We start from the raw sequence: 14,301 nt of genomic DNA on the forward strand, positions 1-14,301 counted from the left end.
GAAAGCGAAGGCGGATTGCAAAGGGATCTGAATCTGGACTGAAACGGAAAAGATTCAGAGACAAAATGAACTCAACAAAACTACAGGTATTTGAAGATAAAAGAACAATTGGATAGTGAGGGAAAGACATCTTAAACATTAATGAATTGTGAAGCCAAACGTAAGGAACTGAGGCAGAGGACAAAGGGACGCGTGTCGGGGAGGGGCTGCCGCTGGCCATCTTTCACCATGAAATGTGGAATTGGCATTTCTAAATTCTGGGATTGGCCCAGTGGAGAGTGTGCTGGGCAAGGAATGGGGAAGGTTCAAATCCCTTCAAACCCTTCTTAAGTCACTCTCTGGGCAAGTCACTTCGCCTCGTGCAGCCGAGTTTCATAGGTAAAATGGGGATAAACAGCAGCTCCTTCACAGGACTGTTTGGAGGACCAGAGAGGACATGCTATGGCGCTTTTAGAGCCACCATCACTCCTGCTGTTCATCATCACTGGACATGCCCCTACCATGGCTCCAGCGCGTCGTGTCATGCAGCTGTTGGCAGTGGCAGCAGCGCGTGTTCGTTCCAGGACGGCAGGGCCCTCGGTGGTTTCAGCAAGAGAAATGACTCAATGGAAGGTTCATTGTATCAGTAATGATTTTTCTTTCAACAACAAGCCGCTTTCGGTCTATTCCCTCTCCTTATTCCAACAGACACGACTGGAGGGGAGCCACAGAGATCCCCGGGGAGGCTGGAATCAGAGCGTGGTCGTGCCGCTCTGCCCCGGGGAGCTCCACCCCGGGGAGCTCCTACCCGGGAGGTGACCAGCAAGTATCTCAAGCTACAGGCAGGGAAAAAGGAAACGGGAAGTGAGGCGCTCGAATCAGGACGCGCCGGGAAAGGGTTTCTGGAGATTTTAGTGAGGACTCCAAACACTAGACGTAACTCGTTCAAGTTTCCCAATGGGACGTCCCCTCGTTTCCAAATTCTTTGAGGCAGCTGCATTTTTGAGCATTCTTCAGTTGGGGATGGTGAGTACAACTCACTCCCGGCCCTCCCTCGCATAAGCCTTTCTATTCCTGGGAGAAATGACATCGTGGAGGGCAAACGGCCTGCATCTCTTTCCGTTGAGCAGTTCAGATGAGCGCATCCCCTTCCTCCCCCTCCACCCTCGCTGGCAGGCTTCTAAGGCGACCCCCAGAGGGGGAGAATCACCCCCTCCCGGTTCCCTGCTGTACTAGCCTGGCTCATGTCTCATTACAGGGACTCTCCTGGCTTCTCCTTATTTAGCCCCCCTCATTTACCTTTTTTATATTTTACTCTCAGATTTTTCTGGACTCCTGTGTTTATATGTAATGGCTACTTTTTCAACAGGAATGCTTGGAAATCCCTCAGAACTATCTGCACTCTATAAATTATATAAAATATGACCATTGGTGCCAGCTCAGTGGATCTATGCAATATGAATTCCAATATGTGCAACTACTTCAGAGGGCTGTTTGCACTAACTGGAACAACTATAGCTCAAGAAAGGTCCATTTCGGGGGCAGCTGGGTTGCTCAGTGGATAGCGTCAGGGCCTGGAGATGGAGGGTCCTGGGTTCAAATGTGGTCCCAAACATTTTCTAGCTGTGTGACCCTGGGTATATCACTGAAATACAATTGCCTAACCTATACGGCTCTTCTGCCTTGGAATCCATCCTTAGTCTTAAAACAGAAGGTAAGGTTCCTTTTGGAGAAGTCCATTTCCCTCACCTAGGATTATACTATTTTATAAGATGTTATTCTTGGTGATGTGTCTCCATCCCTTGCCTTTTGGTTATATTTCAAGCACTCTACTACTGTGTAGGAGCGTCTGCTAAATTGTTTGTGATCCTAACTCCGGTTCCACTTGAACTTTTACCCTCTGCCTACACTACCAGGAAGCTCTGTATTTTGCACATACTGTATGTACTTTGCAGTTTTCCTGGGGCTTTCTTTCAGGAAGTGGCAGGTTCTAAGATAGGAGGGCATATTTATGACTTGTTGAAATAGGATTTTTCAGCTTTTGGGGCAGGGCTTGTGGTGTTTGGGTAGCCAAATAAGGTCGTCCCCCCCCCCCCCAACATTACAATTTTTTTGTTGTTGCTTTAAGACTTTGTCCTTGGGTAAGGTGTTTTGTTTCTTAAACCATGTTATAAAGTTTTTTCTATCATTTTTTTCCTTGCTAAAAAAACATTTTTTTAAGTCTTGCTTCATCTTTTCTAGAAAGCTGAACATATGCCAAAATGTGTTTCTTTGAGACTCTGCTAGTAGATCATTTTGGAGTCATTTATCTTCTGGATTTGTGCCTTGAGTGTCCCCATTGCAATAACAGATTTATGGGGCGGGATTCAATTTTTATTTACTCATTCCTCCAGCCTGCTTCTTGACTTTGGACTTTCTTAGGGTCAAGTTCTGCCCATTTCTGGTTTTGCTGCTTTTGTTTGGGCTACTGAATTATCTCGGGTCTCCTGGGCTGGGCTCTGCAAGCTCCTGACCTAGCTTTGGGTCTGACCAACATTAGCTGGGCAATCCGACCTTCAGTAGAATGTTGTTGTGCTAAGCAATTAGATAGAAAACTCCTATGGTTTTGAGTAACACAAGTGCAACTCCCCTTTGGTCTGGGATTTAGCCTACTCCTTCCCGCACAAGCTAAATGAAGTCTGGCCTGGAAGCTGGAATGGAGCTCCACAGATGCCTGAGGTTAGAGCTACGAGGGCTACCTGCGTCTTCGCTTTCTCCTTGAGCCTAAAATCCATAACCACTGGGGACCATGCAGTGCCACCCCTGGCCTCGCACCTCCTCCTCTGTCGACCTTGGATCTGTGCCCCAGACCCGAGGAGCCGATGGCCAAGCTGCCGCGTGGCACGTGCTCTCCAGATATCGAGGCCCTCTGTGCTGCCTCTGGTCTTCGTTCCATAACCTCTTGGCTAAAGCTTCTCCCTGCACAGAGCTGGGCTGGAAAAGTTACTCAGACTTTTGTTTTTCTCCATCTTGTCCCTGTCCAAGCTGGAGGGACTGTGAGGTAGAGCTTCACAGCCCTCTCCCGCATCTTCCATAGGACCAGGAGGGTGGCAAAGGACTAGAATAAAGCTGCGCTCTCCTGTGATGTATAGCAAACATGTGGAGTTCAGAGAAATAGGAGATGTGCATTTGTATGAAGCAAAAAATCAATCAACAAAAACTGTTTACGAGGGACTAGGACAACTACTCTGGGCAATCAATGTAAAGAAAGGCACCTAAACTCAAGCTGTTGAACTTTTTACTCACAGTAAATAATCTACTCATTCACATGCATAATGTAAATAACCAAAGAAAACTTGTTATAATAGAAGAAAATAGGCTTTATTAATTTTTTACACAAAACAGTTCCCACCAAACACCCAAGTGTTTTTTGTCTTTGTTTAAGAGAGCGTTCCTTAAAAGCCAATGACTCAATCTATGTAATGGAAAGAGGGAAGGGAACGAGCAGTTATAGAACATCTACTCTGGGACAGGCACCTGGTAAGCGCTTTACAATGCCTGATCACAGGCTCATAGATTTAGGGCTACAAAGTCACCCACAGTCAGACCTACCGCTAAAGTGAAGTCACTTCAAGCACACTGAAGACAGTTCAGAAAGCATGTGAGTGTAATGTGTGCAAGAAGAGGAAATGCAAAGGAGAGAGCCTGGCCAAGGGGAAAGAGGAAGCACAGAGAATGCTTTTGGGCAAAGGCAACGGAAGAAGAGCCCGCTGGTACCACGAGCAAGACATCTGTGATCATAGAATCTGGACTTAAATCCTGATCTTCACTATCAGTTTGACTTCTTGAGCAGTTTCCTTTTCTGGAAAATTAAGTTGGACACTCTATGTCTTCTAAGGTCTCTCTCTCAGCTTTAAAATCATGGTATAGTTAAGATAGTTCAGTCTATCTGTAATACTGAATTCATGGAGGAAAGCTAAAATCAATAGTCAACAAATACTGAATACTATGCTATGTCACACAGCCTGGAGTTTGGGAGGACTTGGGTTCAAATCTGGATCCAGATACTTCCTAGCTATGTGACCTTGGGCAAGTCACTTATACGTGCCTATCCCATATCATTCTTTACATATTCCAAGACAGAAGGTAAGGGAGTTTTCGTTTTTGTTTTTTTAAAAAAAGATTCCAGATACTGCAGAAGGAGAAACAAGTATTTAGTAATAGACTGTGTGTACAAGGGAAAAATTTAAGCCTGACTGATGATCAACTGAATAAGGAAGTTGGGGGCATTTAGTTGAAGTTATTTTGATCACCTGAAATCAGTCTTAAGGAACAGGCAGGATTTGGCTAGATTTATTTGGAGGGGAAGGGAGACAGTTTCTCATTTCCCATTTTTATCATGGTATTTGAAGCATGAGCACTGATTCAAAAACAAAGGGCCTGGGTTCATTGTCCCAAATCTGCCCCTTCCTTCTGTGACTTTGGTCATGACATGTCCCTCTTTGGACTTCACTGGAAAATGGAGGGGGAATGGAATGTGATTATCCCTAAAGGATCTCCCAGTTCTAAATTTATGATCTTTTCACACGGAAAAGGGATTAGACATTCTTTTTCAGATCCATCAGTGGAAGATACAATTCACTAACAACTAGAGTGTGTAGAATGGGTGGCCTCAAGAGGTTCACCCTAACTAGAGGTTTTCTGGGAAAGATCTGAAGACTATTTACTTTTTAAAAATCCAATTACGGGAATTCCTTTATAGATATAGGTTGGCGTAGATGGCCACTGAGGTCCTTTCTGATTCTGAAATTCTGTGATACTCAAAATTCTTAAATTATATAATTTATTCTCTCCCTTTTGCAACATGAAATACAGTTGCAGGAACTGAATAAGAACTATTATGTCTTATTTTTGTTCTGACTGAACTTATGATCACATCTATCTGAAACTTTTCCTGCCAACAGAGATTACCAGTTTCTCTCTAATTCATAAATAATCTGAGCAAGCTGTTAAAAGAACTTGCCCAGAATGTCCCAGAGGTGGAACTTGAACTCAAGTTGTCTTGACTCAAATGCCAGTCAGTTCTCTACCTACTTACTATACCATCAAACTCCCTATTTTACAAGAACAAACAAACAAAAACAGCATGGAAGAAAAAAGGAAAAAAAGGATAGAAACTTCACAAGAATGATTCTTCAGGGCTAAAAGGACCTTAAGAAACACAGCTAATTCCATACCCAAGTTTTGTTTGGTGTTATTGAGAAATTAGTGGAAATTACAGCAATTTGAGATATTAACTATATATTCCTAGTAAATAAAGGATTTCAGGAAATCAATATTATATGCTCATTGAAATAAGAAGAAATTCCTCAGGTTCTCCCTGAAATAAACTTTAGAAATAATGCTAAATTCAAGAAACAGAATGACATGCGTTTTTGGAAATGACCAATATGGGAATTAATTTTGCTTGAATATGCATGTTACATGGGTTTTTCTTTTTTCTTTTTTTTTCTGTGTGGTTTGGAGTAGGAGAGAGAAAAGAAATGTTAAGTAAGAAAAATTTTTAAAGAACGATGCCATTCAGGGCCTTAAGATTAGTAAGAGCAGCAAGTAGGCATATTCAGCAAGAAACAATCCGCAGATTCACACAGGTGCATTATAGCTGTGTTTAAAATTTTACAGAGCTCTGGGGAGGAGGGATTCCACTCTTTCAGATGACATCAGAGAGCAGAGTCAGGATTGATTAGTGGAAGGAAAATAGGCATATTTAGTCTTGATGTCAAGAAAAACTTCTTAACAAAGATATTTTGCTAACTACCAAGACCCCCCGGGAATAGCAACAGCTCCTTATCCTGAGCCCCAGATGCCATCATGGAGGGCTATTATCCTTGTGGGCAGACACTAGAGCCCCCTTAAACTCAATAGCCACAGTTGTTTAAAATTCACAAAACAAAGTTCTAGTCTTTAAAATCCTTGGAACTCTCAACTGATTCAACATCAGAAACCAATATGAGCCTGCTCTCTGCCTCCTCATTAACCCCCTCCCCGCCTCCGCCCAACCCTGAACTTCTACCTTAGAATCAATATTATATATTGGCTCCAAGGCAGAAGAGCCATAAAGGCTAGGCAATGGGGGTTAAGTGACTTGCCCAGGGTCACACAGCTGGGAAGTGTCCGAGGTCAATTTTGAACGCAGGACCTCCTGACTCTCAATCCACCAAGTTATACAGCTCCCCCCTACATCTATCTGTTTTGATGTTGGAGTCTAAGGATCACAGGTCACAGCTTTTCCATCCAACTGAATCCTCTTTCCATCTCTTCTTGAAAGCAGGGATTGTCCTTATTTATTTGTATCCCTAAACCAGAGCATAAAATAAGTACTTAATACATGTTTGTTCATTTTTTTCAATAAATAAAGACTAATACCAAAACATTTACTAGGAAGGTTTGGGCCAGACTAGAATTAGGGAATCCCTCCTCCTTTTTAAGTGTAATGAGTTTCCTCACTGGCATTATGACTCAAAGGAATTCAGCTAACTTTGGCCAGACTAGGCAGAAGGTATAGAGATCATTAAAAAATTCTAAGAAAGGAGAAGCAGAGTTGCTCACTCCTTAGTTAAACCATAATTTCTGATTAACTTCTATAATCTTTGGTTACAGACACTTTATTAAATCATAAAAAGTGTCTTGTCTCCAAATGCCCGCCCTTCACTACATCAGATGCTCTTCTGATTTTAAGTGTCTTAGACTTGTACACTAACCTGAACATCTTAAAGATGGATTCATCCCAAAATATTTGAGGTTGGTTTCCTATTTTCAGGCAAGAAAAGGGATACTCAGTTAAAGAGCTCTGGTAGCACATGGTAGGAGCTTTGATAAAAGGTGAGAATTAGGAAAATACAAGGAGATACATGAAACAATATAGGACAATAGATTCTGCTCCTCTTTTATCTTCGGTCTTTCTTTAAATATACCATCTTCTTCAATGAAAAGTCTACCCCCTCCTTTAAAAAACTTCTTCCTTGATCCAACTATCTCCTCAAGCTCTTTCCTCCCTTTCATAGCAAAATGCCTAAAAAAAAACTTGCATCCTTCTCATTTTTCCTACCCCATAAGCCCACCCCTTCTCCAGACTTTTCTCTTTCTATTGAGGTGAAGGGAACACCAGTCTTACAGCCTTTCATCCTATCAAATCTTCAGCTAAACTTTGTCCATTCTGCCTCCACACATCTCGCGGCCATCCATTCTTCTCCACTCACAGGCCACTCTAAGTCAAGTCAAGAAACAGGTACTGAGCATTTGTGATGTTCCCGGCGCTGTGCCGAGGGCTCAGGTACAAAGAAAGACGGACAACAGCTCCCGCATCCAGGGTGCTCACACGGTAACAGAGGAGACACAATGCAAAGGCAGAGGCACGCACAAGATACAGGCCGAGACGAGACGAGCACAGGAAGAAGGCACTAGAATCAAAGGGTTTCTTCGAACAACGCCAGAAGGAACAATGGGAGAGCAGGGAGACGCACGCGTGTCCCTGCAGGCCAGGGTCCACATACGGGCCTTGAGAGTAGAGGAGTTTGTATGTGATCTTCAAGGTAGTGGGAGCCACTGGAGCTGACTGAATATGGGGAGTGACCCTTGAAGGGAGGACAAACTGGAGAGGAAGATGAGGCAGGGAGGCCCAGGAAAAGACTAGTCAGGTGTTCCGGTGTCAGCGGTTATCCAGACAGAACGGACAGAATGTGGCCACTGACTGGATAGAGGAGGTGGTGAGCATGGATGAGGGAGACTGTGGTGCCCTCCAGAGTAACAGGACAGACAAGCCTAAAACTAGATAAGCAGATCTGAGAATCCTCCGCATAGAGATGATGGCTGATGAGACGAGCCTGTGAGAGCATCAGACAGGCCCCCGTGGGAGCATGAGCAGAGGAGACCAAGAGGCAGCCTCAGGAGGCAGCAGGGGCACAAAAGCGAGAGAGCATGCTCAGGACCTGTCTGAGCCTGGAGAGCTCAATGAACATTAGGACTGAGAAATGGCCTTTAGATTTCTTAAGAAATCCTTGTTAATTCTGGAGAGAAAGGGCAGCTTCAATTAAATTAAACTTGTTAGAATATGCAAACTACTGAGAGTAAAGAAGAACAGACAGACGCGGTAAGGAAACAGAGGCACCACAAAAGGCTGGAGGAAAAGAGCGAGGAGGGAAGAATCAAACAAGTGAGGGGTTTCTGAGGATGGAGAATAGTGGGAGGCAGCAAGAAGCCAAGAGTTACAATGCTTTAGGCCACTCAACTATTTGTTCTCTTCAAGTCCTCACCTTGGCATTTAAAGTGCACAGGGCTGGCTCCCCTTCACAGAGTCCAAATTCCAATCAACTGGTTACTTTGCTGCATCCTAATTTATCATTGCACAGCCTTGCTTCTGCGCCCCCCATCCCCCCCACTTCCTTATGCCCATCTCTTGGGCCCAGCAGGTTTCACAGAAATGATGCTCTCGTCTGCCCCTTCTGGTAGATCGGGGAACAGTTAGTCACAGCCACTGTCTGAGTCCTTCAGTCTTTCTCAAATACAAGATGTTATTCCCAGCCAGCTATCTCCAAAATCCTCAAGAAATATCAGAGGAAAACCGCCAACCATCCACCCTTTGAGCATTAAACCCAGAGTTTCCAGTTAATCCTAACTGCCCCTCTTAGGGCAAACTGGGAATTCTTTTCCCATCATCTCTTGAGGATTCCACTGTCTGAATTACAGGATCGCTGTACCACTCACAACCATCTATCCAGCCCTATTACTTATTCCTAGTTATTCAGAATATCTAATTACTGAGCTAATTAACAAATAACTTATTCATCCTATCCTACTTGAAGCCTCTTCAGAACACCTTCTCCAACCTTGAATGAGCCAGTGTCACTTGTCTGCTGAAAGGTATACACACTGCTCAGCACCTGCACTCCCACCCAGGAAAATAGAAGCTTGAGGAAACTTCTCAGGAAAGACTCGAGGAAGGTGGTTGTGGGAGAGGACTGGATTATTTGCATTAGGGTATAGAATGGGTGAATTTTCTGATGTGATAAGAGTGGCTTTGTATTATTCTGAGAAAAGGCAAAAAGCCTTAATTCTTAGTCTAAGAAACAGGCAGAACAAAGTTTGTAATGTGAGCCTTAAAAACTACTAAAAGAATACAAAGGACTAAGAATTTCAATTATAGCATAGATGGAAGTCATGGAGAACCTCACAGTGAACTATATGTTTTCATCAAGAGCACACACCACCTTTGGGGTCTCCAAGATTGAAGTAATCATACCTTTCTAATTAAATAAAAAAAGATGAAGAGTTGGTAAGTATGAGAATATGAAGGGGAAAAAAACCTGAATATTTACAACTAAAGTTTTTCCCTAATGGGAAAAACAATTTTCTGGAGCCTGGCAGATAGGATCAGGAAAGGAAGGAGAAAACAAACTGCCTACATATATGTCAAACCTAGTATCATAAAGAGCAGTAAATACACCCTTTTTAAAGGACTCTTAAAGACAAAGGGCAGTTCTTAAACACCAGTATGACGTCAGGAGAAAAGGAGACTATAAGACTAACTTTATTGGGTATTTTTGGATAGGGATGTCCATGTCCAGGGTGGAAACACATGAACTTATAAAGAATTAAAGAACTGAGTCATTCAAAGGGTAACAAAGAACATGGTGAATATGAGCCAACTCTAAAATGAAAAAATGGTATACAATTAACAAAAGTAAAAAAAAAATCTGGCTTTTTTTCCTGGAGCCTTAAAAACCTACTCATTATTTCCTGAATGAACTACTACCTCAGTCTCCTAATTGGCCTCTGCACTCCAAATTATACACTGCATAGGTACCCAACCGATAATCCTAAAGTACAAACTCCATGTCACTCCCCTGATCAAGAAACTTCAATAGCTCCCCACTGGAGAATAAAACTAAAACACAAACTCTCTATGTTACAAATTTAAAGCCTTTCACCATCTGCTGCATACATTTCTTTCTTCTCACATGCTCTCCATGAGCCAAAGTGCCCCCCTTTTTTGTTCTCCATATTATCTCCCACCCCCCATGGCTTCACACAGCAGTCCCAAATATATAATGTGTCCTTCCTCATTTCTGCCTCTTAAGATGCCCTAGTTCCTTCCAGCTCACTTAACTAGCAGCTTCTCAGTTTTTAGTTGTCCTACCCCCTAAAATTACTTATTATTTTTCATTTTGTTTCTAGTCTAGATTTACTTATCTCTGAATATACAGTCTCCTCCCATTAATGAGAGACTATCTCTTTTGTATCCCAATTTTTAGCATACAGAACTGATTGAAGAAATGGTCCCAAAGTAAAACCAATATCAATTAATGGGTTGACATTAGCGTGGATGTCACTAATGGAATCACCTAGGATTCTGTCGATGGTTCTATGCAGCTCGACATTTTAAACAATAAATTGAACCGTTTGAAGGTACACTTGCCAAATGTTGTGGGAGGGATCGCTAATACAAAGGATGATGGATAAATATATTTTAAAAACCCTGATAGGTCACGAAAATGGACTATACTTAATAGAGATAAAGTTGTAATCCTGGTTCAGAAAAATCAACTTTGAAAATCTGAGATGAAAAGAGTAAGCCTAGACAAATGGTTAAATGTTAAATAGATCTGGAGGTTTTTGTGGATGGAAAGCTTTGTGAGCTAAGAATGTGACATGAATTGCAATCAGAAAAGTTGAAGTTCTCAACTGAGGCACAATGGTTCTAATGAGGACCCTCTCAGGACATACAGGCAGTACTGTTCTGAATGCCACATTTTAGCAAGACATATGCTGGAGTGTACGAAGGACTAATATCATATAAACTACTACCCATTATTTTAAATAATTATAAGCTAAACATCCAATCTATTCTGTCAAGTGCTAAAGGAGAATGAATCAAAGTCAGATGCTGGGAAAATCTGATCGATAAAGCACAAGTATTTCAAATGATAATCTTAGTCTTTTACCCTGGCTATTACTTGAACCTTTGACACGGAAGTGTAGAACCAATACATTAAATAAGTTATCCCAGGCTTTAGGAAAATTTATGGAAAAAATATGGTATTTAATTAAAATGAAACGTAAAAAAATATTAAAGACAGCACTTATTTTAGTCAAAAGAATTTATTAGAAAATATTATGCACTACATAATTTGCTTAAGATAGTTTTGTTTTAGTAGGCAGCACTCCAGCCTTAGGCTACAAACACAGACCCTTGGGCAACCACTGTGCTCCTGACAAGACATTCAAGCAGCAGGGACAGTGATCATTTCAAGGAGTGTAAGGGGGCAACTCAGTAATTAGCAGAAAGGTACAGAAAATCTTTATAATTCCAAAAATTAATGGTCACTATCTTTAGGTTCTAAAAAATAATTTTCTTCAAAATCTTAGGAATTTTTTGGCCCAGAACATTTGCTAATAATAACACTATTACATTTTGCTGTATTCTGGCCAAAAATTATACAGTTGAAGTCTTAATACCAAAAGAGATCAGTAACTAACTGGTGATGATGATGGGGAATGCACATCAGATGTATGCAAAGTATATTTAAATTCAGGGAAAATAACATGTATATAAGGCAATATAGTTTCTCAAAAAAACATACATCATGCATTTTCTGATAAATTCTTAAATATTTCCAAGTAAACAAGAAAAAGCTTACTCATCGCATTCTAATCTATCAGACATTCTTAATTAGAAATTATAGATACAGCAGAGCTCCAATGTAACCACTGCCCCAACTAGAGATGGCAGTTATCATTATTTCCCAGCAAGGTACAAAAAAAACAAAAACAAAACTTTCTACTCTAAATCTAGATTTTATATCCTTACCATATCTGCCCTTCTGTTAAGCCCTTTTGCTGGTTTGCAAGAGTAGTCTGGTAATGAGACTCAAACGCATGAAGCAATGGGGATGGGCTGGGGTAAGTGAGAGGGAAATGTTATATAAAACAACTCCCAAAACTCCTAGAAGGAAAATGCAGGAAAATACGCACAGCGTGTGAGTAATCAGCATAGGCATAGCAATTTGCTACAAATTTCTTCAAAGTGCTAACCAGTTTTAGTTCAAAATAGATTAAAAGTTCACACAACTGCTGCCACAGGTCAAAACTGAATTGAGAGAGAAAGAGAATATTCTGGGAATCTTAAGACATGGTTTTTGTGTGCTTTAGGGAAGAAAAAAAAAATCAATATCAAACTCCAGATCCTATTACTCTTTAAGTTTAGTTATGATGAGTTTTAAAACAAAAATACAAATCAGAAAAATGATAAAATAAAGCTATCCCCCTCCCCCTCAAAATGCAAAGGTCATTTTTTAATGCCTCAGAATTTTTCTTTTAAAAGTTTAACAAAGGTGATATAACATTAATTAGGTCCTATATTGCAAATAACTGTGCCTACCAAAGCTAGGACCAGGCACATACTGTGCACCTAAAATTGAAGAAATGAAATATCTTTAATACAGCATAGTAATAAACAGTATTGCTCAAGCTGAAAAGTTTAGCAAGTAAAAGGGTCATATTTGGCTTAATGAAATAAAATCCTGCCTTGGAATATATGACTGTTTGACTAAATATCATTTATATGGTTCAATTTCTAACCAAAGCTAATCCTGGCTGGAAGTAGAAAGAGATTTTTGTACTGTACCAGTATCATCCTTTAAAAAAAGGACCCAACTAGTCTTTAAGTTGCTATTTCCAAATCAGTAGGTTTTGTAGCATCTTCTCAGACAATAGGTCTATCGTCCCAAAAAACCCAAGTAAAACTGCACTACTCTCTTCCCTTACCACAAAACACATGTTCATGCCTAGGACTTTACAACATGTCTAAGTATTTTACTCGCTATAAAACGAGATTCCTAAATAATGACAGTAATACCATTCCTGACCTGTAAGCCAAGCCACCAAAAAGAAGTTTATATTATAACCTATTTCCAAGAAAAAAGTCAACGCAAAAAAATCATGCACATAACTATAGATCTCAGGTGGCACAATCTGCTGCCTCCAACCAGTAGTAGATGTTAATGAAGAGTGCATGATTTCTGAAGTGTTCTCTGGATTGTCCTTCCAAGTGTAGCCAGAGACTACGGACTGCTAACATTTTAGCAGCCTCAAGAGTTATACCATTTTTTCCTAATAAGCCAAAAGAGATGGGGGGAGGGGAGGGCACAAAATTAAAACAAGCAGCATAACCTTTATTTGGTGTTGAACAGTATCCCAAAAGTTGTGGAGTTGAACAGTACTATTTGTCCATAATTTTTCTATCTAAACATTTTTCTCTGTTCTGACAGTCGTGCTTTTAAAAAATATATATATATATGTATATGTGTATGTACACACACACACACATATATAAACAAATATACACACATATAATGAATCCAGCAACCAGTCTGTCTAGTTAATATTAGAAATATTATTCATGGCAATACATTATTTTAATTTTTACCACAATTAAAGGGGAATAGACATAAGGAAGAAAATCCTACCATAATATATTTAGGCTTACAGTCTACATGTACATACCTCTTCCAAAACCAATGTTACTTGTTTCTAATTTATGTGCTCCACTGTTCAAGTCAAAATGCTGTACATCTTCCGGTTTCCATACTATAGCACATTCCTAATTAAAATGTACTCTCCTTCAAACTTTTCACTTTCCTTTCAATTTGTTTTTGAAAAAAGGGATAAAGAAGTTGCAGTGCAGAACTCTATTAATTTAGAACAAACCATTATAACCTACATTGAAAAAAGAGAATTTTATCAAAACCAGATTTCAATAACAGTTGTGTATAATTTTCAGTTAATGGTACTTGTTGAAATTGCACTTTGCAGATAATCTTGATAGTGTTCTTAGCGCTTCTATTTCATCCTATTTTTTTTTCAGTAGATGCAGGTTCTTCTGGGTTTTTCTTTTGACTCCCCTTCCGAGAATGTTTGTATTTGTCTACATAGGCTTTAACCAGATTTGCCACTTTAGCAGAATTCACTTCTCCACTCTTACTATGACAAACCTATAGCAGAAATTGGGGAGGAGGAGGGAGAGAAAGGGAAAGGCGTAGATTTTTATTTGTAGAAGGCAGCAACATCACAACCTTTGACCTAACCAAACACACTTAATAAAAAATGGAAGGCTTCAAGGAAAACAAATGTCTCCAAAATATTACACTCAATAGTTTAACAATAATGCCCTGTACTTATCTGGAACATTAGCTCCAAAATAAATCTACCTTAGATTTAATACTTATTTAAATATATTTACCTACAGTTCAATCTTGTATAACACAGAAATAAAACCAGGGTATAACT

At 40.4% G+C, this 14,301-nt stretch overlaps 1 protein-coding gene across 2 annotated transcripts in view; it reads right to left on the minus strand.

The window, feature by feature from the left end:
• Window positions 1–11,099: 11,099 nt before the first annotated feature.
• SCAF11 (SR-related CTD associated factor 11) overlaps window positions 11,100–14,301 on the minus strand; it is a 113,077-nt gene continuing 109,875 nt past the window's right edge. For both annotated transcript variants that reach the window (XM_056799025.1, XM_007503879.3), the window contains exon 15: window positions 11,100–14,006. In XM_056799025.1, coding sequence (XP_056655003.1) covers window positions 13,860–14,006 — 147 coding nt within the window. In that variant the 3' untranslated portion in view covers window positions 11,100–13,859. The remainder of the gene's footprint in view (window positions 14,007–14,301) is intronic.

The sequence above is a fragment of the Monodelphis domestica genome, chromosome 5, assembly GCF_027887165.1.
Source record: "Monodelphis domestica isolate mMonDom1 chromosome 5, mMonDom1.pri, whole genome shotgun sequence".
NCBI classification, from domain to species: Eukaryota; Metazoa; Chordata; class Mammalia; order Didelphimorphia; family Didelphidae; genus Monodelphis; species Monodelphis domestica.